Genomic DNA, 25659 nt, shown 5'->3' with positions numbered 1-25659 from the left:
CCACCGTGACAAAAATGCGCGCTTTCTTCGGTCCTTCCGGGCCCGGAACAACTTAGAAAAAACCTAGGTGGCGCTACAGTCTAAGCGATTGAGATTCAAATCAACAATCCAATGTTTTGCTTTACGTTCTCCCAACGACCGTTACTGAAAATGTTTGACCTTTCACCTTTCTGTAAGCAATGAATTGATGATTAACAGAAATAAAGGTAAGTGATCTGAAATGTTACTTCAAATGATTTAGTAACCTTTATTAAGGTTATGTTTTAATGTTTGCGTAAGACAGTTGTTTCACACTTCTTACAGGTTGAATTTGTTGTTAGTCTCTCTATTGCTTTTTTAAAGGAATCCTTCCGATCTTTTAAATTCAGATTTGCACTTGCATTAAAGATTAGTAAAAACGTTCAGATTATCATTGTTTTTATTAAGTTAAAAAATCTGTGCAACGATTTAAAAGGAAAGTTAAGAATTCGATTGCTGAATCTCAGACAGCATATTGCAAGTTATATAGTGTCTTCAATTTACAATCTAGTGCTATACCTACAACATCAAATATCTTTCAGTTTTACATGAATAACTTTAATGTTAATTACTTTCTAAAATGCCATCTTTCTAGAATGGATAAACAAGTGAATAAAAGTAATTTCATAAGTTTAAAATATTTAATTGGTATTTTGGAAGTAAAAATGTAATACCAATCCAAATATCAACTGAATATTCGGTGCATCTGCAATTGATTATCAATGTTTAATGAATATTTAGAAAAAAAAATATTTTTTAAAACTTTAGCTGCACATTTGGTTTAAATTATAGGAGAATGAATTTAAAGTGCTAAATTTTTCTCTTATTTCCTTAGTAAAATATTCAATTATTTAATTTATTTATTTTGGTTATATGCATGAGTATATAACGTTTTCTATGTTTTTCTCTTTTTAACCTACTATTTTTACTTTTTGAACTAATGGTGGTTATTTTACAATAATAATTGTTCTGATAAGTACTGTGTTATAGAGAAAGAGATATGAGAACCTTTCATGTGTCTTTCAAAAGGAAGTCTTAACTCTAAATTTGACCTATCTATTGAATTTATAAATATGCTTTAGTATATATATTCTTGAAAAACCATTCAACTCAATCTTACTTAGTTGGGATTTGTTTTCAGTGCAAAATAATTGTACACAGAAATATTTTTATCTTAAGACCTATCAAAAAATGACATCATTTTCAACTTTTCTTTGTTTCTGTTTTTTAATTTTATATTACATATTTTAATGAAATTAAGAGTTGCCACTAAAAGGCTCGAAAACGTATCGATATTATCTTAAACGTTTGATGGAATGTATATTGATTTTTAAATTACAAGATAATAATGATAACAATAAAAAAATACCTTGTCTATTTATTGGTAAACACATTTTCATAGTATTGTCATGTATGATATGCAATTAATAATTTGTTTCTGTTGAAAAATCTTTTTTTTTTTTTTTTTTTGGATGATCAGGCTTTTAGCAACGTTTTCAAGAAAATTTATTTTGAAGATTTTCACCATTTTACTTTTTGTTGAGAAAATATTTTGCTTCAAAATTATTTGTTGTTATTTTTTTCTTTTTACTTTAATCTGTGGAAAACAATTCATGGGTAAACACATTTTAAGAAAATTTAATTTGCTCTTTCAATGAAAAAAAGCTTGCAATCGAGTATATTGTCAGCGAACGAAGCAAAACGTTCGATCGCTTAGCGTGACTCACTCAACTGTGTTCCGGGCCCGGGTAGAAAGAACGCGCGGCGACGAATGGAGCGCGCGCTTTGTCACGGTGGTCCCGCCTTAAGTCATGTAACTGTCCACAGTATGGCAATGTGTCTCGGGCCTTCTTGAGATTTTGGAAAGTCGGGATCTCTACTTTAGTATTATTGTCAACTAAGTTTCCTTTCTTTCAAAGTTGTATTTTACATGTATTTCATTATAAACTATCTATAAGGTTCATTCAAATGAAACCAGGTCAGTGCGTCTAACTTCACGTTAGACATTAGACGATGCCACGTAACTGCATGTATGGAGACACCATTTTTTGGTAGAGTCTGATGCATGCGCAAGTTTCATGTTGCACAGTGACAGCGTGGTTTAACGCCGAAGAGAAGGTGGTCACACAAACTATCGTCCACTACGATACAGGCCCTTTTTTGAGCACAAAATGGCCCACTCAGGGGGAGGGGGCCCACTTCTTGGGCCCACTGCTTGTCGAATTCCCGAAACGGGGAGCTACTATCAATGCCCAGCGTTATCAAGCCACTTTGCGAGCCTTAGACGAGCCATTAAGTCGAAACGGCAAGGCATGTTGCCCAAAGGTGTCCACATACGGCCAATGTGGTGAAGACGACATTGCAGTAGTTTCGGTGGGAAACGCTCGTGCTGGAACATCCACCGTGCACCTTTTCACCGTGCAGACCTTTCACTTTGTGACTTTCATGTTTTTGGACCTCTAAAACAAGCTATTCGCAGATGATACACCGGATATCGCGGATATCACAATGGACGGCAAAGTGTGTAACTGGGTTCACAGTCCTAGATCCGATAGCAACTTACTAACTTCTTCAAAGATGGAATTGACTGCCTAGTGTCGCAATGGGATAAATGTGCCAACAGTTTTGGCGATTATTTTTGAGTTAATAAAATCGTAACGTTACTTTAGGCTAGTGACCACGTTTCATTTGAATGCCCCTTATAAACTAATGAGTTTATTTTCATTTGTTTCCTTATTTTTCTTTTTTTAAGATTCAACTGCCTGAGAAAAGTTGAGAAAGGTGAAGCTGATGTCACGAACGTTGATCCGACAGGAATTTTTCTGGGAGGAAAGTTCTTCAATTTGAAGCCAATAATTACTGAGCTTGTAGACGGACGTAAGTAATTAAAACAAAAATGAAATTAATATCTTTAGCTAATTATTTATTTCAAATCAAACTGACAGTGCACTTAACTAGAAATAGTTATGTACTAATAGTTTTGGACTATTAGCAAAGAAGGTATTTAAATATTTGATGCGTCAGGTCAGAGCAATGCCATTCAAATAAAAAAATCGTTACTCTAAAACTTTTATTATTATTTTTTTTTTTTTACGACTGAACTACCTATAATAGTTGGAGCAAACCTAACCTGACATCACTGCAAAGGCTACGTATATCCTAATCAAAGTATTACGACGCTGGTTAGGCTTTTCCCAAGTTTAGTTTACTTCGAGTAGGAAATTTTGTTACCAGTAGCTTCAAGAGTGGGATTGTTGCCGTCACAACGCAATCCTCCAAAACTGCGTAATGGAACTAGAATGCAAGTGAAAAGTCTAAATGCCCGCCTTATTGTGGCAATACTTTTAACTGGCTGTGGGGCTGGAAAAGTTGTTTTAATACCAAGAATCCCACCTTCAACTCCTCAGAAATATGGATAGATCTTTTAAATTGTTTATCTTGTTTGGCGGGAAGCTTTTTGCTCTCCAAGCAACCGCTTGACTTTGAAAAGCTTCCTGCCAAACAAGATAAACAATTTAAAAGATCTATCCATATTTCTGAGGAGTTGAAGGTGGGAGGAGGTTCTAATGGAAGTAGCCGTGATGAAAGAGGAGAAGAGGGAGGATGGTAGTTTGGCAGATACTTTACGGGCAAACTAGATATCATAACTTTTTAAGGCTGAGGGTTTTTGAGTTTAGGATTTGCGAAGGCCTTCGTTTTTGTGCGGAAAAGTTAAAGGTTTTCTTGGCGGGGAAATTTTTACAATAGGGTTGTTTTTGATGAGATATCACATCTTTTTGCATTGATGTTATTACTTTGTCTGTATTTTTAGAATTGAGAACTTCATGTCAGAAAATTTTCAACTGAAACAACGCTGTTTTGTGTTTTCAAGGAACAATAATGGCTAGCTCAATTTTACGTCAAGTTATTTTCTGACTATTAAGATTCTATGTTCGTTTTGCGAGAATTGGGCGGTTTAAATTTTATTGCAATTCTTGTATCATCTCTGTGGTAAAGAAAACTTCTTGGATAATAAAATACTATACTTTAAATTATATTGTTTTCGAGTATTTTACAAATTCGCAATAAATTCTATTACAGTTTCTTTATTTGACAGATTATTCAACATTTTCATGAAGGTTTCTTTAAATGCTTTAAAGCTTGAGGGCTATTTTAATCTAGCTTTTCACTTTTTGCTTAATTAAATTTTTTCTTAAATCGTGGTTTATTTTACGTGGGATAATTTTAATTGTTTGGTGATTTATCTTTTTCTTGATAGAAGTCTTTGTCTTGTTTAATACCAAGTTTTGTTTAAAAGTTCATTTAAAAAAACGAATTAACTCATGTTATCACCAAGCAAAAAAAAAAAAAAAAAAGCAAAAAAAACACCTAAGCCATTAAATATTTTAAATTTGAATGTGTCAAAAGATCTATACAACTGTACTCGACGTCAAATCGCGGATATCCCAAATTTGCCATAGCGAATGCGCATGATGCGTGCGGACAAGCTCATTAAAAGTCTTGCTTAAATTAATTGCAAATATTTTTTCAGCTAACAAATTATTGCAAAGCACGGATATCCACACAGGAATTTCATATATTTTCAATTCATTATGTGTCATTTTTCGCTTTCAGTTAAAAAGTTATATGTGCCGTATTCATATGCGTACAGTTTCATATAATTTGTCACGCAATATTCTAATGGTTCAACCCCAGTTTCGTGCCGACATTTAAAATTTCTTCCCCTCTTAAATGTATCAAAATTGAAAAACAGGGGGAAGAAAATTTCGTCTCGGCAAAACTGGGGGGGGGGGGAGGATGACAGCATTCTAATCTCATTCATTAATCTGTTTCTCTGCGTAAGTATACACAAACAACATGGAATCTGAAAACAGAAAGCCCAATGAGCTAAGTCGCTGTGGCAAATTTGTGATATCCGCGATTTAACGTCTAATTGCAACTGTTGAATATGTTTTAGTCTTGATTGAATTTCATTTATTAAGACAACATTGGAATAACTGTTAGATCTGTTCTAACCTTGCAATTGCAGTCCGAGATAAACAAACCCTTGGAGATGAGAAGTACATAAGAATTTTGGGAAACTTAGTGATTTTCAAGCTTTGATTATTCCGGTCCATGATGTCCCTGGGGTTGAATTTTTGTACATGTACTCAATGGCCTCCCAAGAGTATGTATACAAAAAATCATTACCGTAGTCACCCGGGGGGCTGTGATAGAACCCCGGGAAGATACAATTTGGGGGATAAAAACGAGGGGGGAAGGGGAGAGGGGATCAAAAGGCACATTAGTAGGGCACAAGGAATTTCAGCTTGATTCCTTTTTTAGTCTGGGCTGTAGCCCTGTCAAAGAAAGCGAAAACGTTTTTGAGCAGCGATTTTTTAAACGTCTTCAGGGGTCACTAGAGATTGAGTATACTAAAAATCAACTTCATGGGTCTTCATGAGGCTGAGATACAGAGAGGTGAAAAACCCAGTAAACCCCAACTTGTTCTGCCGTGTAAACTTGTTCTTGGTCGCTTTTATTTTCTTTCGTCTTTGGCGGTGGATTTACTTTTGTTGGCTGCTGACGTTTGGTTTCCTTGGCGGCCAAGACGCTCCCGCGTCCCGTGATAAAGCTCAAGGACAAACATTTCACACTACTGGAATCGACTGAAGCACAGAATGTTTTTCTAATACACAACTGTATGTGGCACCATCAAGAGTAACCTCCAAACAAAATCTTTATTTGTTGGCACCAGAAGGAAAAATTTCCAATATATATATATATATATATATATATATATATATATATATATATATATATATATATATATATATATATATATATATATATATATATATATATATATATATATATATATATATATATATATATATATATATATATATATATATATATATATATATATATATATATAAATGGATGTTGATAAATTTGTGTGTGTGTTCCATAAGATCTCAGAAACCACCCGGCAGATTTGGCTGAAACTTTCACCGTTTGTTCCAATTTTCGTATAAATGTCCCAATATAGGGGTGAAAAATACGTATAATTAATATTATATCATATAAAAATTATGTGTCTATCGAAAGCGCTAATTTTTCTGCTGAAGATGGCGTCTGTTAGAAAGTTCAAAATTGGTATAAAAAAACGAGTTATGAGCATTTTTGTTCCATGTTCGAAGGCTTTCATCAACCCAATTCATTATTTATTGTATCATCTCAGCTCCCAGTACTAAAAATTGTTGTATTGTTAAATATTTTTGCGTTTCGTCTGACTGTTCGAAGCTTTTCTCAAGTTAAATAAATCTTTAAGTAACGTTTTCCCACAAGATTGGCCAATGATAAATGGATTTGGCTGATCATCATTTTCCATTTAAACGGAACTTTCATGCAATTAATGTTTTTTTTATTATTATTATTATTTATGCTGATTGGACACTTACTCATTATCCAATCAACCAGCAGAAATATCGCCAAATTTTTACAGAAAGATTTCAGTAGCCGATGCACATAATTATAACCATGCCATAAGTAGAACAAAAACTTCAATTTTTTTTGCATAATTTCAAACTATCGCCAAATTTTACTGCTTATTTTAGAAACATTTCGGATGAAACTGTTCAGCGACATTTTACGGTGGCCAAAAGTATCTCAGCATCTGGCGTTCTGGCGACAATATCTTTGTAACGAAAATTAGTAACATATTGTTTTACAAAGTTAGGAAAGGAGGGGGAGCATTATCGAAGGAATTCCAAAACGGTTCCCGCAAATTAGGTAAAATCGCACCAAGAGCCCGCAATGATTGAAATTTCCCAAAATAACTAAAGCAAGTTTAAGGGAATTATGGGCGGCTACATTTTTGAAACACTTCGTACTGCAATAGCCATACATAGAAGGTTTTAGACTCAATATTTAAAAAAAAAAAATATTAACAGATAAATCTTTTTAAACATGTGAAGATTAATTTCATATTTTCGAAATTCTTCAAATTTGTATTTTCTTAAATGTTGTACTTTCTTTTCTAAATCAATACTATTTTGTTCTTTATACTTATTGCTATTTTAGTTTTTTGAGTAAGGAAGAAGCTCGATTTTTAATCGCATCAAAAAGGTGTGCTTTAAATTCTTTCACTTAAAACAGAAAACAAATGCAAGTAACGATTGTTTCTCATAATTATTACTGACCCAGGCAAAGCTGGGTATTTTTGCTAGTTGTTTATAAAGAAATATTATGAAGTATACACAGTTTATCTTCATATCACATTTTCTTTTTTACATGTTTAGCGTATCTATGAATGTATATGACTCATTTACTAAATGACTTATCTCGGTATTATTGCCAATGTCTTAGAATACCTGCTTGAAATGTAAGAAATGTCTCTTTGTAAGTTTTTGCCGATATTTAAAATGAAATACCATGCTTTAGAATTGTATCATTTACATATTGTTCGAAGGAAAGTTACGGTAACGTGATCTCAGTGCATTTTCATAAGTTTTGGTACCACAGTCACTTTAAACACTTTAAACGGCCCATAGAAATGCAAAACATCCACTAAATAAATAAAATAAGTGACTAAAACCTTTGAATGTCAAATTACAACTAAAAAAAAAATCCGCTAGGAAAATAAAACATGTCTTGAAATTACACTAAAAGTTTCCTTAAAATGTAAAAATACAAGCCAATTATTTCAAACTCGCCAAGAGACCAAGTTATCGTAGCAACCTGTTTGGCTTTCTAATTTGAAGTTTGAAGTTAAATTAATTAATTTTCTCTACTCTTACTTTTTGATTTGTATTGTGAAGTTAAACTATCCTTTAATTATTAATTAAACTATCCTTTTAATCCTTTACGCTAAATTAAAGGTAAAATTGTTTGTTTTCTTCTTTTTTGGATTGTGTTCTTTTGATTTATTGTATCGGGAATGGAGCGAAGTTTTCAGTGTATGTTTTTTCTTCTCCCTTTTTTTTTAAATGCACGAGTAAAGCTGTGCGGGTACTGCTAAGGCCCTCTATATATATGAGCCGACGCATCAGTTTAAGATCAGCCTTTTTGGATCGGAGCGCGTGTTTGAGTAGTTGTCTTTTCTGGCGAGTTACCGCGTTGGTGATTGTTCACTGTAAGCAATTATTAGCGGCACACGAATTGTTTATAAAATAAAATATTATTTTCTGCAAATTTGGCTAAATCCGAAACTTTGCTGTGGTAACCCAAGTGGTACAAAAATGAAAAATCCGATCCAAAATGGCTAAACTTAAGCTGATGCGTCGGCCTATCTATATAGCGGCTCTAGGTACTGCTAGAGCCGCTATATAGATATAATATGCTACCTAGTCTTCACTCACCAGCAGTCTAATTTCAAAAATCAAAAATCACCTCAAGTGTGGTAATTTTTGTGGTAATAGAGTTTGTTTTCATTTTTCCCATGCTTCCTTTTATCCCAATTGACTCTAATACATGAACGATTTAAAACTTTTAGCGATAATCAATATCAAAATTATTTCCAGTGCCGTACAGATATCAAGCAGTTGCTGTGGTGTCAAAAATATCGGCTATCCAGTCGGCTCGTGACTTAAGGGGTCGCTCTTCCTGCCACACTGGTCTGGGTCGCACGGCCGGATGGCAGATCCCAGTTGGCAAATTGCTGTCTAAAGGCGTCATGGCTCCGTCCTGTGAAGAGGGAGAGCTTGCTGCCGTTCAGAATTTCTTTGGAGGAAGTTGCGCTCCGGGAAACTGGTCCTCTGATCCTGTTGTGGAACAAGCTTTGAGTGCGTACTAACATTTTTCTTTACTAATACAAAATGCTTTATCTTAGTTTATCAGTGTGCTGTGATCAAACGAAACTTTTATTACTAGCGCTTTGTGTTCATCTTGACTCTTTCGGTTAAATGCTCGAAAAGTAATAAAAAAAATAAAAAAAAACTTATGTACGTGCATAAATACATGCACAAGCATGCTCACCCACACACATACATCCGTACATTGGAGCACGAACAACCAAAGTCAGATATTGACCTAATTTAGTTTATGGACATTTTTTTGCATGAAACTGTTAAATGGCGACGTAAACAACGTGTCAACTTTTGTTAAAATTGGTTCTGTAAATTTTATGTTAAGTGATGTGACATGTGTGGCTATATGGTAATTTCGAAATGCATAACTATAACTATTTTCCGAAATTTAATTCATTTATTATTAAGCTCAGAAATATTTCGATAATTTACGACACTACTTACATTTAATCTCCAATCAAAAGACTCTTGAATAAATGAAGAAGCATGGCAGTGTGAACGCGATGCCTTCAATTGATGTACACTGGCATCAAAAAGTTTAGGTATAACCGGATTTTTGCGTCTAATTTGCAAATGAATGTATATAGAAACAAAAAATGGATTGGGGGAGGGTGACCCAAAGCAGATAATTTTTCGAAGAGCGCTCAAAAATTGTAGTTTTTGGCTTTTTATAGCAACAATTTCGGTTTTATTTCCTAGCAGGGTTCTTGAACTTCAAAATAAAAAGTGATTTTTGTATTATTTCAAACCCAATATTTATTTATTATCAAACTTTACAAACATTTGAAAAATCCGCTTTGCCATACCAGGGAGCCCAAAGCGGGTAAGCTTAACAAATTGTGATTTGGTACATTTACCAATCAAAAATGAAGTTGTAAATGATTAAAGTAATTGACTAGCTACCAGCCATTATAAATAAAATATATAAAACAGTTGTACTTAACCAATTTAAAGTCAGTACATTTGTTTATAAAGCATAAAGAAATAACTGAGTTAATTAATAGACTAATTAATTGTGCCATCCTAAAAATAAGTTTTTAAAGTTATACTTATCCTATTGAAAGGGAAAATCTAAGTCTGCACACGAAATTGTCAAGAAATTTTAAATAAATATATGATTAAATCCTGTACCCGCTTTGCCCAAAGGTAACGTTTTTTTTATTTCAATAATTATAACCGTAAATTAATAATAATAATGAAAAAAAAAACACGGAATGACCATGGTAGTTTATATGTAGATAGTGTTAGAATAAGTTAATATCATTGACAATAAAAAATAGAAGCTGGCCTTCAACTAATCACAAGTTACAAAACTTCGTTTTTTTTTTAAATGTATGACTTTTTTTTGTTTTACGCCTGGTTGCGCCATGCCGCTTCACTGCTACTTCGCTGGGACTGATAATAACTAGCGGTTGTTCGGGTAAACACGACATACGTATTCGTCGCTGCTAACGCATCAGGGGGGGGGGGGGGGAACGAAGGCCTATCCGCTTTATGCGACCTACTCGCTTTGGGCCACCCTCCCCTATGTGTGCATTAAATGGTTTTCTATTGAATGCGTCATAAACATTTGTATAAGTATATTGCAAAAACGATTTATAACAAAAAAAGCAATCTTTGAGGAAAAGTCCATTCTTGAAGAAAACAGAAAACCACAGTGTTATGTAGTAAAATGTCATAGAAACAATACAAAAATGGGTTCTAATAAGGAATGTGCCCCCCATTGGCCTAAGGAATGTGAATTGATTGGCGGCATCGACTTTCCATGCTGTTTATTAAGTTGTCGGGCCCCACCGGAATAGGAAACGAAGACCAGACACAGAGTAAGCCTTGTTCCAGCTCATGTAACGACGTTGGAGGAGGATTTAAAGCATCAACCTTTCTGCCAAGATAATTTCAAAGATGTTCTATCGGATTCAGGTCTGGAGATTGAGCTGATCGTTCCATTCGTTCCAAACGGGATCGTCAAGCTACTCCTCAACAATCCGAGCTCGGTGAGGTCGTGCATTATAATCCATCAGAGTGAAGTCAATACCAATAGCACCAGCATATGGGCGGACATATGGATCATGGATCTCATCCCGATATCTCAGACCAATCAGAGCTCCTCCATGGAACACATGCAGGTCAGTGTGACCACCGAGCGAGATTCCTGCCCAAAGAATGATTCCACCATTTCTATAACTGTGGTATTTCAACAGTGTTGGATCAATGGTATCTAGTGCGCTGTTCCCTCCAGATCAGTAGACGCTCTGAATCACTCTCCAATGTAAATCTGGACTTGTCTGTGAACAGCACAGAAGCCCATTGCTGCTAGGTCTAGGAAACATGTTCTTTTACCCAGCATAAGCGGATTTTCGCCGTGGTCCGTTGAGGCGAACACACTCAACTGAGCAATAGAGACCTCAATAGAGACCTGCATTGTGAAGACGATTTCGCACTGTAGTAGAAGAGATTTTTCTTCCTGATGCTACAAAGTGGTCTGCAACGAGCTGCAGCACAATAGTGGTTCTTCTCCTTCGGGTCGAAAGAACTAGAAAACGGTCTTCTGCAGGTGTTATAGCTCGTGGTTGGCCTTGAACAGGTCTTCTGGACACATAATCTTCGGATTGGTAACGATCCCAAAGTCCCTGAACAACATTACGAGGCACATTGAGACGTCTAGCAGCATCAGCCTGCGACAATCCAATTTCCATCCATCTAACTGCCCTCCACCTTAACAAATACGGTAAACGACGTTTTTGAGACATTTTCTAAACTCTATTGACTATTGTCACCGAAATTGCCAACAACAGTTGAAAATCAACACAACTTACACTCAAACGTACGAAAGCTTGATACTTGCATATATTTTTCTCACTTGTAAAGATGCGTTCTTTTCTATAAAATAAAAGTGATAGCTATCGTTTCTTTATAAATGGTTTTAAAGTTCGTTATCATCATTCATGCAAACTATGCATTTTATTATTACTGCCATTTTTTTATGGTGAGCTTCGAAAAACATGTTGTACCTTAACTTTTTGAGGCCAGTGCATTTCTTTGCGATGCTTCAAAATCAAATAACAGTACATTTCTGAAAAAATGCTAAAAAAAAAAGATTTTTGTCTAAATACCATGGAAAATATGTTTTTTTTTTTTTTTTTTTTTTTTTTTTTTTGCATTTAGTAATTTATAAAAAAAAGTTCTAATAGGGGACGTACATATCTCATGGTTCGAAAAGTATTAAAGTGTAATTTTCAGTTGAAGATTCTAAACCTATTTTTAGAATCTTCCAATGAAAGGAGCTTCAAATGCTATTATTTGCCAATGAAAGCACTAGCAATCAAATGGAAAAGCAAGGAGGAAGCGAATCATACTTAATCTGTATAACAAGGAAAAAGTCATCTCCAAGAGGAAGATAAAGGAAAGTAAGGTTCAAGCTCACATCATTTGAAAAATCTTGCTCATGACCTTGGGCAGAAACAATTTAAATTCCGTATTTACAAACATAACTTGAACCTTGCACGAAACGTGAAGAACTTTGAATTGAAGATGAACTGGTTTTTCACACACTAAATATGTAAATTTGACATTTTGTGCATATATTTTAATACTAATGTCATGTGAAGGATAATACTCCCCACTTGTTGCTGAGAATGCGAGTGCGCTACGATATGCTTCTAAAAAATTAAAAAAACTATATCGCAGCCCGGCAACGAAAATGAAAAAACTGAAAAATTAGAAAAAGGGTACTATTTTACACAGGCCTACATTTTTTTCTTCATGAAAAAGGGTTTCTAGTTTAACAGGTGCCCTATAGTAAATGGGGTGTGCTGATCACTAATCCAAGCTTAGTTTTTTTCCAGCACGTCAGGTTTTCAAGAAAAAAAAAAAAGTTTGAAATTTTTGATAGAAACTGCCCAAAATACTGTGATAATATTTATTGAAACTATATTTAATAGAAAATTCCTACAAAATTGAGTTGTTCATTTAATATTATATATATATATATATATATATATATATATATATATATATATATATATATATATATATATATATATATATATATATATATATATATATATATATATATATATATATGCGGTTTTATCTACCTTAGACAATCGTTGGTTTTTTTTTTTTGAATAAAATCAGTTTTTTTGCTTTTTCTTCATTGGTTTTGTCGTTTGAACTTTCATCTGATGATTGTTCTTGGATGGCTGGAAAGGTAGAGGAATGGGAATTCCTGCTCCATGAAAGGTACAGGTTGTGTAGCAGACGGTAAATCAGGATATTGAATTGTATGTTTTTCAAATTGAAACCCTTGATTTCGTAGGAGCAAAAGTAACAGTCGTCTCCATGGGTTTTGGTTCCCTATATAGCATAGAAATTCTAAAGGGTAAACAGCTACGTGTACGTTTTGTCCACTTTCTCAGTAGCTAAGCAAATTTTGTGTGGAGCCCCACGTTTGTCCAGATCACCAAGCTTTACACCGTGATAAGTTTTCTTGATAAGTATTCTGTTATGTTTCGTTGATGCTTTGTTATCGTTAAAACACCACACAAGTGATAAAATGTATCAGAACCGTTTTTATACTTTCTTGTTGATAATATGACGCACTAAATACTCAGAAAACAAAACACAACTCGATGCTACAAACAATTGACGCTAACTATTTCGTAAACAACTGCCGATGCCGTTAAGTTGACTTTGACAAATGCGAAAAAAAAAAAAAAAAATGTTGCTACTGAAAAGAAATAAACACAATATTATTCTAAAATATTTTTAATCGATGTATCAAGACTTCCTCAGGAGTCACTAGAGATTCAGTATACCAAAAATTAACTCCGGGAGTCTTCATGGGACTGAGATACAGAGGGGTGAAAAACTTAACTTGTTCCGTCATGTAAACTGTCCTTAGTCGCGTGTTTATTTTGTTTCATCTTTCTTGGCAGTGGATATTTGGTTTTGTTGGTGGCCGACATTTTGTTTTCTTGGCGGTAGGACATTTTATTTAAAGAAGTCATTTCAATTCAATTTAGGAAATATCAATAAGGTACTTTTTTGCTTTTGTACAAAATATCTCATAAGGCTCTTTTAATTTTGAGAAACATCTTGACGTGATGGGCTCAAACCAAATTCATATTCAGAATCAGCGTACTCGTATTAGCTAAAGACACTTGTCGAATTCAAAACACCCAAAAACATGTAGACCTGTGTTATTTATTGATTTAAATCTAAACAAAAATACTCTTTCTTGCCACCAAACTGGCACGAAGTTAGATTACATAACTGGCGTGTGATGGTGTAATAACATTGTAATCAAAGAGAGTCATATGAATAAAATTTCATTACTTAAAAGAAAAATTGTAGGATTTTAAGTATAAACTGTTATTTTAAACTTCAAAACTAACCAGTAAACTAACCGTTATCGATGTTTTGCGCGTACTGTAGCATTTAAGAAGAATTGAGCTTTTTGGAAATATTTCCAAATTTTATTTTCCTTACATTTTTTTTTGCTAAAACTATACCAGTATTTCGAGAAAATTTCTAATCTCATAGTTAGAACCGTGGTTCCGAATATATTAGATAAGAGAAATATGAACTTCAAGCAATAGGCTGCCGAGGGCGGGAAAAAGGGCTGTAACTGCAAGTTTTTAATTTTTTTCCTCAGTTTTGTCATTTATTGCACGTTATCTTTATTGTACAAGCTTGCTTCTTTGGTTTCCACTGAAAACAAAAGCGCGGGAAGAAAAAAAAAGGGTATAATTCCAACATTTTCCTAGTGTTAGTATTGAGTCCAAAACGTGTTGTGTTTCTTCAAACATCTCGAAAACTCATTTTGCATTTTGCATATACTACCGTTTACGTGCCCACAGCAGTATAGCTGTTTTACAAGGACGGATCCAAATTTTAGTTAGGGAAGAAGGCATTATTGAAAATGAGCACACAAACCGATAGAGTGAGGAGATCTAAGGCAGGGACTCTCCCTCGGAAATGTCTAGAAATTGAAGTCCCCACAATTCAATTTAAAACTATTTTTTGGTTGCTTTAAGGGGGATCATGAAATTTATGATCCTCACGACCCATCCTCTGAACTAGATCCTCACACGATTCTATGGCATCACACTAGTCGGAGTGTATAAAATCCAAAAGGCTGCTTTGAAATTCTTACACTTCGCAGCTCACATTTTCGGAATTGATAAAGAAATTTCTTGTTAATCCTGAAATAGGGGGAGGGTGTCCCAAAGAGGGTATGTTTTCGAAGAATGTTCGAAAATTGTAGTTTTTGGCTTTTTATAGCAACAATTTCGGTTTTATTTCCTAGCAGGGTTCTTGAACTTCAAAATAAAAAGTGATTTTTGTGTGTGTTATTTCAAACCCAATATTTATTTATTATCAAGCTTTACAAACATTTGAAAAATCCGCTTTGCTGTACCAGGATGCCCAAAGCGGGTAAGCTTAACTAATTGTGATTTGGTACATTTACGAATCAAATATGAAGTAATGATTAAAATAATTGACTAGCTACCTACCATTATAAATAAAATACATAATACAGTTGTACTTATCCAATTTCAAGTCAGTGCATTTGTTTATAAAACATAAAGAAATAACTGAGTTAATTAAAAGACTAATTAATTGTGCCATCCTAAAAAATAACTTTTTAAAGTTATACTCATCCTATTGAAAGAGAAAATCTAAGTCAGCACACGAGTCAAGAAATTTTAAATAAATAAGATATGATTAAATCCTATATCCGCTTTGCCCAAAGTCTCTTTTTTTTATTTCAATAATTACAACCTTAAATTTGAAAAAGAAATAAACGAAATGACTATCGTAGTTTTTAGCTGGATGGTGTCGGAATAACTTAGTATTATTGACAATAAAAAAAAAAAAAAAAAAAAAAAAAAAAAATGAGCTGGCCTTCGAGTAATTACAAGTTACAAAACTTCATTTTTTTTTTTAGAAATGTGTCGTTTTTGTAATTTTAAGCCTGGTTGCGCCATGCCGCTTCACTGCTGCTTTGCTGGGACTGATTAAAACTTGGGGGTGTTCATGTAAACACGACATAGGTAAGCAACGTCGCTTACGCACCATGGGGGCATACGAAGGCCAACCCGCTTTGGGCAATCTACCCGCTTTGGACCACCCTCCCCTACGTATCTGCAATTTTATTGTTTATTTCCTTTTATTACGTTCAATTTATCATTTATTTATTCACTTATTTATTTTTGTGAAAAGGTTTTCACTTCTTAAAAACAGCAGCTTACGTTTTAAAGGATTCATGATGGTACGTTGTTATACAAAATGAAACATACTTCATTAAATACTTGAACGTTCTCACAAGGAGAAATATTTCTGATGGATAACAACGTTTGCAATGAGCGGGGAAATTTTGACGGATAACAATGCCAGCTACAGTGGTGGTAAAAAAAAAAAAAAAAAAAAAAAAAAAAACCTGCATCACCCGCGTTGCAAATTAGAGGAATATCATCCCGACTGCATTCAACACACTGTCAAGCATTCCGTATCCCAGATGATTTGGAGATGTATTTCTGATCAAGGAGTTGGTGGGCTTCATTTTGTGCAAGGAACAGTAAACGCTAAAGTGTATATTGGCATTTTGGAGGAGAAATTGCTTCCTATATATACTATCCGGGATCACTTTACTTCAGTTCCAAACGTCATTTTCCAGGCTGATTCTGCTCCGTGCCGTAGGGCAAAACTGTTAAGTAACAATTTAAAAACCTTTATCCTGCCATTAGACTTAAATTGAAATGGAGTTAAGTAATTTTTTTTTCTCTAAACTCACACGCAGGTTCAGGAATGGAAAAATGAGCATAGGATCAGCAGTTTGCCTTGGCCCAGAAACAGCCCCGATCTACGTAAACAATTATCGCATTCCTGCTGTTAAATATTTATTTCATAAGTTTTGCAGAATTTCACATACATTCATCGTTAATCGGTCGACCAAAACTTCTCACATAATCCCATTGTTGTGAAAATGCAAGGGTGATACAATTTTTTTTACCAACACTGTAGGTGGAGAAATTCTAGCGGATAACAACTGTTACTTTCAAGCTCTCTCAGTTGTTACATATTGAAAGCTTTTAGCTCTCATTGTCGTAATTGAAAGATTTTGAGCAACATGTTAATTGCCGAGGCTTTGAAATAGATGGCTTCATTAATTTGTATAGTTAAAGCTACTTCTTGACATCTTACAGTGTGACTCTGTTAAGTTGAGCTATGACCTTATCAAGGTTTGTCCATTTTTTGGGTCATAGGGAAGGGTAGTTGGTGCTTCGTTGAGTTGCGCTTCTTTCTCAGTTCTTTTTCAAACGCATTACAATATAAATCAATAATACGTCCCTTTTTTACCGAACAGTTTAAAAAGAAGTAAACATTGTCAAGGTCATAGCTCTCCTTACGTGCTACACTAATGATCATTTGGTTTTGTATTCTAGACCCTTTCTGCAAAAGAGAACTACTCCTCGTTTCCCATGCAGTCATGTTGATCTTATTCATCTACATAAATTCTTTTAGAAATTAATGAAACATTTTTTTTAACGATTGAACAAAATGTGAAAACAAACAAGCGTCTTTATTTTTTTAATCTCTCCGCAAGTAAAAAGCTTATGTTAAAAGTTCCATCCTCATAGCATTTGACTTCAAAGAAGCTCAACTGGTTTCTCTGTTTTATGTGTAATTACTTATTTTCAAAATCTTTTGAATGTTAATGCGCTATGTTTTCTCTACATATAGAAATGAAATATCGTAGTTTGTGCAGCAAGTGTAAGAATCCGAGTACCTGTTCTTCAGACGATACTTACGCTGGTTATGAAGGTGTTCTGCGCTGTTTGTCAGATGGAGCAGCTGATGTCGCTTTCACGAAAATTCCAGTTCTGAAGTAATTTGTTTTCGACAAATACATTGATAAACAAGAAATTGTTTCGTGGGAAGTTTTAATTAATTTTAGTAGAGTGAATTAAGTGAATATTCAAAGTGAACTTTGTTCTCATTTCAGAGATATCCTTAAATGTGTCATGGCTTTATGGCTTTTAAAATTCTTTGTTTTTGCAGAAAAATGATCATGAAAGTGGTGGTTGAGGCCATTTTGATGGGTTTGGTCTGACACTACGCCTCAGTTTTGTCGTGGATTTAAAACAAATAATAAATTTGCTTGCGTAGACTTTTATAACCTGAAACAAGTAACTTTTAAAGCTTGTATTTAAGATGAATTCGAGAGTATACTCAAAAAAGAAATATGAGATTGTTAGCTAAAATTGTCCAATAAACCTAACTTTAAACGTCGAATTGTTGAGATAAAGTTCCCAGAATGCCTCTTTAGGCTATACACTTGGTCGATAAAGGGAGAGGGGATTACACCCCCACAGCTACTAGCTCTACTGCTACAGAATTTTTGGCACGTCCTGGCAATTAAATTTCAATATATAATTACAGTGCACATCTCTCAATTAGATTCGACATACACTCCCACATTAAAAATAAATAAATAAATAAATAAATAAATAAACCTTATTTATTGAAATCAATATGAATACATTTAAAAATCACCTACTATTTATTTTGGAGAACAAAGAAAGCATAATCTTTTCCAGCTCAAGCAGCAACGAAACTAACATTTCTGTTTTATTACATTGTATGGCGGAAACATTCATAACCCATGCATATAACAATTTGAAATTTGAACAATAACAAAAATAAATTGTTCTATACTTGAAACATAATTTTGCCAAAGAAATGAAGTACCTTTTACGTAGTTTTTTTTTCTAAATGATGTCCGACAGTGTTGTATTCAGTTTATTTATTTTTTCAGAATAAATATACCGTCGTTATAAATGCGTATATCTCCTGGAAAGTGTTTTACTCGCTTAGTTTTTTTTATTGAATAATAGTTTAACTTTGTTTATTGCGTATGTATGTCAATTTTGAATTTAAAAAAAAGTGCTGTGATTTTGCTAATTTAAATAAATGTATGCAAAACTTAAAAGTGCACTGAAAAAACTTAAGTGCTTATTTTGATCAGTTATTTAAAATAAAAAAAATCAATAAATAGAAATGTTTCTTTTTCTAGCGACTACGTAAAAAGTAATCCAGATTTTGCTGAAAAGGCAGACATTCTGTGTTTTGATGGAGGTAGAAAAAATGTTAATGATCCTGAACCTTGTGTATGGGGTGAAAGGCCTACAAATGCATACGTTTCAAGACAAGGTAATAAGTCTATACCATTTTTTTAGGAACATCTCATGTTATTTAAACTTCTTTCAATGAAATTATGCACAACAGATTTACTTAAAAAAAAAAAAAAAACGAAACAGGTGTTATGCGTAAAGAAAAGTTTGGAATGTAACATAAAATGTCCATAGATGTGAACCAGGAAACCTTATGTTAGTGTAAAAATTCAAAAAATCCAAATTAGTAGCAATCGAAACAGCGTAGTAAAGTGTATTTTTGAAAGCATTAATTTATTTGCCTTCGTCTCGTTTTTGTCAAAATATGTGGTCTTAAAGTCTGCCAAAATTGAAAGAAAAGTCCTTAAGCTTAACGAATTTCAGTGAGAAATGAAAATATCTTTTATAATTTTTTCAAAGGAATGTTCTTCCACATGCTGACGGTGAAGTCGCGTGGTACCTACCCCTTCTCGCCAAACCTTTAAATTTGGCGACATCTCCACAACGGGGAGACGAAGGCAAATAATTTATGCTTCGCTAAAACTTTTGATTGCAATCTATTTAATTTTTTTTTTCATTATTGCGCAATTCGTGAGTTCTATGGTAAGGATATTAGACGCTGTTTTAAATGACAGAAATAACAGGCCTATTCCATCAGTTTTTGAAAGACGTCTTTTTTAAAATAGATTATTAGAGCTTTGCCCTTCTCCGTTCAGTCTTTATACTTTTCGTTTCTGTTTCAGCGAACTCTAAATCACATACCATTTTTCTTCCATTATTACCAAAAATCTTTTTACAAAACCAATTTATGCATCATTCTATGACCATTTTATCTTTATTTTAGTCACTTAACATTCAAGTAAAGCAAAAATGTTCACAATATCAATGTCACAATAGAACTATATTTTACCTACTATACTCAACGATATATTTCATCGTGTTCATCCCGCATCTAAAGTCCTCTCCCTATCTTCATAATTTGATATTAGAAAGCAGTAAAATAACTCTAAAATGCAATACATAATTTTTCAATGCAGAAAGATGAAACCAGATCTCAAGGGAGAGAAATAAGTTTTATCAACCGTTTTCTAAGAATTTTGTTACATTTGATAACTGCTGATGGCAATACGGTTGCCTATTAAAGAGTGATTATGAACCAGTTCTCGAACACTGAATCCCCTCCCTCCCTCGCTATAAGGCAGCTAAAACTTTACTTAAATTTATTTCAGAACGAAACTGCTGTCGAATCTCTTCATCATATTCCAGTCGAGATACATTTTGCACTTAAAAAGATAAGAAAGAATCTCTGGGGTATTCCTTGTCAGAAAACCATACGATGTGTGATGTTACGGTAGTGTGATAGTGAAAAAAAAAAAAAAAAAATCTGAATTAGCAATCGAAATAGCATAGTAACACTTTTTTTTTTTTTGGACGCGTAAAATAATTGCCCTTGTCTCCGCGTTATCGAATTTTGAGGTTTTAATGTCTGCCAAAACATTTTAGGAAGGTCGCTCAGTTTAGGGAATTATGGTAAGAAGAAGGGAAGATATATACGTATTTTTGTACGCTTTGCAGAGGGATGTCTTATCCCATGCAACCCGTTAAGTCGCGTGAAACCTTAAATTTGTCACCAAGCCTTTAGATTTGGCAACTTTCCCTAAAATTATAGCAAACTTTCAAAAACTTTATATCTCGATCTAGAGAATAATGTATGGGTCAAAAAAAAAGAAAAAAAAAAGAATTTTTGGAATTTTGAATTCAAATTATGTTTTTCGCAATCACGAGCGTGTGTGTGCTTGTGTATGCGTGTGTGTGTATGTACGCACGTGATTGAATGTGTGTATGTATATATGAACTCGCGCGCGTGTGTGTGTTTGTAAGTACGTGCGTGTGTGTAGGTATGTGTGTGTGTTGGCGCGCGTGTGTGTGTGTGTATGTACGCGTGTGTGTGTAAGCGTGTGTTTGTGTGTATGTACGCGTATGTATAGGATATGGACGCAACTTGGAGACGGTCGGTTTTCGCTAGAGAAGCAGCATCGGGAGGGACTGGTCGATGGTGATGCTGCAGAGGGCGGCGGGGGCAAAATAAAAAGGAGGGACATCATTCAACAGTCAAATGAAAACAATAAGCAATTCGTGATTGCTCAAAAAAAAAAAAATAAATAAATAAATAAATAAATAAAATAAATAAATAAAAGTCACTGTGCTCTTTTGTTTGCCATGCCATTTTTTTTTTTTCATTTTTACACCATTTATGTGGTTTCTTGGTTAGACTGTTACTGCTGTGACAATATGTGTTCTTTTTTTTATGTTGCTATACTTTCGAGCCACATCATTTACAATATAGAAAATAAATAGCTTGCTAAACTATATTGATTTTAGAGATAACTGATTCAACCTTGACCAAATAATAAAGGCTTTTTGTCATCTTCATGGAATGAACAAGCTTTATCTAGAACTATTTAAAAGTGAACCAGGTGAAAATTTCAAGAATAAAATCAATGTTCTGTTGTGTAAGAATTAGTAAAAAAATTGCTCATGCTATTTATATATTTTTCAGTGGCTCCTGAAGAACATGAAAGATTGGTGAAAGTTTTTCTGGATACGCAAATCCGGTACAGCATTCCTCAAGTGCGGAGACCAGATTGGTTCTACAAAACGTTTTTTACGCACAGCAAAGTGAGCGGATTGAAACGAACAGAAGACGATCGGAGCACTTACAGCACTTATTTAGGTATCATTGTTAAATTAAGATACACCTTAAACTGCATTTTGTTATTTGCTTTACAAAGGAGAATAAAATGCAAACTTATCCAAGTATATTTACTGTGAGAAACGTTGCAGTTTATATTTAATTAATATAATGATCTATAACGGGCGTTCCCAAAATTTTCCTATTTGCTGCACTCTTGAAGAAAAGTTTGTTGCACGCTTTGAAGAAATAGAATTTTTTCACGGTACCCTAGTCTACCTCTATTATGTACCGTAAAACGGTACAACTTTGTGCCAAGGGAGCAATAATGGGCCACTGTTGCCATGGCGATGATTTTGCTCTCTTGTGGCTTCTTTTTTGAACTTATGAGCTCTAAAAATATCACCAGGTAGTGTAACGACCATTTAGGTAGCTAAAGAGACTTTATCAGAGATTGCCGTTGTTGTTGTATACCTTAAATAACTCAGTCGTTCTTTGTGCGTGATTCGACTCACTCGTGGAAGAGACAAAAGTATCCTTTGGGCAGACCACTTATACTGTTTTCCAAGATCTGGTAGGTTCAGATTTGCTTTACTATTTTGTCAGTTATGAATTCAGTCGCTTGTTGACTTAAAATGTTTCATAGTTTTCACAAACTCTCAACATTTATCAAAAATGGGAATGTTGGGGTACGACAATGGGCCACCCATTTTTCACGGTTTTTAGTGACTTGGAGTTTTATTTTATTCTCTGTAGGGATGCTTTCGTCATATTTTGTGTTATTTATTGCAAGTAATGGGAAGAAAAGACAAAAGAAAGCTTAAGGGTCGCCCTATCGCTCATACTCCTAGGAGTTTTTGAAAAAGGTGCTGACTGAAATCCAGACCAAATACAAACTGAGATAATTTTTAAAAATTATTTATTTTGATGAGATTTGGAACAAAAAATGTGATTCCCCATTTCAGTATTCAAATTTATTTATTTATTTATTTATTTATTTATTTTTTGATCTCGTTTAAAATTTGTCAGACCTACGTATTTTCTGAGACCTAAGTATAGGTACCTAGCGTTTATTGAGATTTTTTTAGTTTCAAATTTTCTATCTCAAAACCTAGGCAGATAATGAAGTACGTTACCTACGTCTACTATGTTGAACTTTATTAATCACTCGAGACAACAAATAATGATTAAGTCTTTAAAAAAAAACATAAATAATGGACTAAAAATGTTCTTTATACATTTTCAAGCAGAGGGATTGTTATCAACGTGTAGTCTCAGATAACAATAGACCAGATCACGTTTTCAATGTGTTTTGTAAGTCAAAATGAGGTGGCCCATAGTTGTACTCTTTTGGGGTACAACTATAGGCCACTGGGAAAAAATTCCCCTTCCTCTTCTTCCCAACTTAGATTTTTTAAAAACATTTCCTTCGAAAGACAAGATGTATAGCTAACATTGCTATAGTCCTTAAATTTCTAAATCAAAGATGTACATAGAATTTTCCCTGAAAACATCGAAAAGTGGCCCATAGTTGAACCATTTTACGGTATGCATATTCAAACCATGGACACCTTGCGATATCCCTCGCTTCTCAATATAGCTCCCCAGGGTGCTACGGTTCCCTCTTTAGCCGCGTTCACAACTTACTTTTCGATCTGGTAAATCTCCGCTCTGGCTCCGCAAAAAACCCGATTGAAAAATTCCCCGTTTCCATGTAAAAAGAGGTTCTCCCATTATACCAGAGAAAGCGGTTTTTACCCAGCATCCTTAGCGGCTAGTAGACGAACTTGTTTCGCGTAATGCATTCCGGGTAAAAACACCGCTTTCACTCCAGAAGCTAGCAGGAGTAGAAAAATTCCACATAAAACCCGCTAATAACCGGAATGCGGTGAAAAGCAGGTTTTCCGGGGTCGAAAGTGTCCATGGAAACGGCCCTTTTGGGAACCCTTGATCTTATACCGGTAAAACCTTTGAGCGTTCAACTGTGTCTGCATTTGTGTGCGTGTCTTTAATACTCTCGAATCCTGACTTTCAATGTCTACCAGGTCAATACTATTACCGTTGGAACAATTCTGCCCTGACTCACCCCTCTAAATCTTGAGGGATCGGATAGGGCCGGACATCCAATCCTAAGGATATCCTAACCCATTGGATGTCCTGAGGACATCCTGGATAAAAGCATTAAAATTATCAATTGTCACCCGAACTGGGGTAGATCTCCCTAGTAATCTTTACTAATAATAAAACTGGAAGTCCCTCTGTCTGTCAGGATCTCTGTGACGCGTATAGCGCCTAGACCGTTCGGCCGATTTTCATGAAATTTGGCAAAGTTAGTTTGTATTCGAAAGTTCGATGTGGTTCTTTTTCTATTCCAATTTTAAGAACAAAATTTTCATAAGATGGACGAGTAAATTACGAAATTATCATAACTTGGAACCGTAACATGGGTACAAGCCAATTGGCGAGAAAATTCACCATACATTATTTGTAAATATACAGGCGAACCAAAAGATCTTTTAATTTTTCTATTACGGGCAAAGACGTTCGGGTACCACTAGTAGCTAATATATTTTAAAATTTCAACGATTGATATTTTTTTTCTGTTTCGCGGGTACTAAAAGTTTTACTAACGTAGTAACCAGGAATAAATTGGAGTAAATTGTTGTTTGAGCGAAAAGTCGAGCAAAAGGTTTGATTGAGATCCCTCTCGGTGGCGTATCATTTCCTTGTTTCTTGGGTGTACAAAACATTCCACGCGGGTGATCTCGGGTCAAATATTTTCTAAATAATGATTTAGTACTCTTTGCTTGTGGTTGGAACGAATTGTGGTTAAGAAACTCTCATGGGCATTACGGAGACTAGATAAGCTACTACTGAGTATAACTGTTACATAACATTCCTGTGCACTGTAATAACATCATTAACAAAGCATTTTATTAGAACTACATTACTGTTATTATTTCACAGGTGACTTCATTGACACCATTCGCAAATCTCGAATGGGATGTGTTAATGATTATGATGCTGGTTTTTGCGTCACGTCCGTTGAAGAATTGTCCAAATGTGAAGATTTCTCAAAAGTCATAAAGACTCGGGGTATGTGGCCCAGCATCAAGTGCATTAAATCACCGTCGAAAGTAGCATGTATGCAAAATGCAAAAGACGGGCACGCACAGTTACTAGTCCTGGATGGTGGTGATGTGTACAAAGGTGGCAGGTATGCAACGTTCATTACGTACACCTTTTCTGTGTTTCCAAACGGATGTGGATGCGTAATGTCTGTAACTGTTTTTGAAAGTATTCAATCATTTTACGATAAACGTTTAACAACTGCGCTAGTAGAGGGAAGAGAGGGGCTCATAATTAGAAAGTATGCCACATTTTAAACTGTGACCTGAGTGTCTCACTGTACCTCAATGAACACTTTCCTTCATAAATTAAACCTATTTTTGAATAATGTAAACGGAATATGTTTTAGAACATTAATGTTTAAAACAGTTATAGTTACAACAATTATATTTTGTTTAACAGTTAATGGCCATTAATTTAAATGGGGTTTCATTTAAACTGTTTTCAATCACATACATCCAAAGAGTGCATTTACTAGCCTATTTATCTGCTGATACTATTATATTGTTACAGTTGAAAAATTCTTATAAAATGAAAACTCTGACGTTGTAAGTACTTTTTATTAAGTAGTAATGAGTCATTTTATTTTAAATGGTGTGCCGCCCATCATCCTAGTTTGCGATTCTGCTTATTTTTTTGTTTAGAAGACACATAATTTTTAAATGTTAAGTACACTTCTTTTTTTTCTTTCTGTTGTAAATTTGCTTTTTTAAAAATATTTTTAATGGATTGTATAAGATAACGTTCAAATTAATTTTTTTTTCTTTGACTCAATTATTTTTAGAGGGGTGGCCGACTACTGGGTATTGAATTCTTATGCATTTCCAATAGTCCGCCATGGCAGATTGACCTC

At 34.3% G+C, this 25659-nt stretch overlaps 1 protein-coding gene across 1 annotated transcript in view; it reads left to right on the top strand.

Annotated features, from left to right (window-relative positions):
• The window catches only part of LOC129233480 (transferrin-like), a 64232-nt gene that overhangs the window by 9725 nt on the left and 28848 nt on the right, over positions 1-25659 (top strand). The window contains exons 3-8 of the mRNA XM_054867503.1: positions 2771-2895; positions 8523-8783; positions 17556-17700; positions 18889-19025; positions 21546-21719; positions 24645-24894. Of these exons, the coding sequence (XP_054723478.1) occupies positions 2771-2895; positions 8523-8783; positions 17556-17700; positions 18889-19025; positions 21546-21719; positions 24645-24894 (1092 nt within the window). The remainder of the gene's footprint in view (positions 1-2770; positions 2896-8522; positions 8784-17555; positions 17701-18888; positions 19026-21545; positions 21720-24644; positions 24895-25659) is intronic.

This window comes from Uloborus diversus, chromosome 1, assembly GCF_026930045.1.
Source record: "Uloborus diversus isolate 005 chromosome 1, Udiv.v.3.1, whole genome shotgun sequence".
Taxonomy (NCBI): domain Eukaryota; kingdom Metazoa; phylum Arthropoda; class Arachnida; order Araneae; family Uloboridae; genus Uloborus; species Uloborus diversus.
Note: the sequence above shows the minus strand (reverse complement) of the source record. Positions and strands in the feature narration are given on the sequence as shown.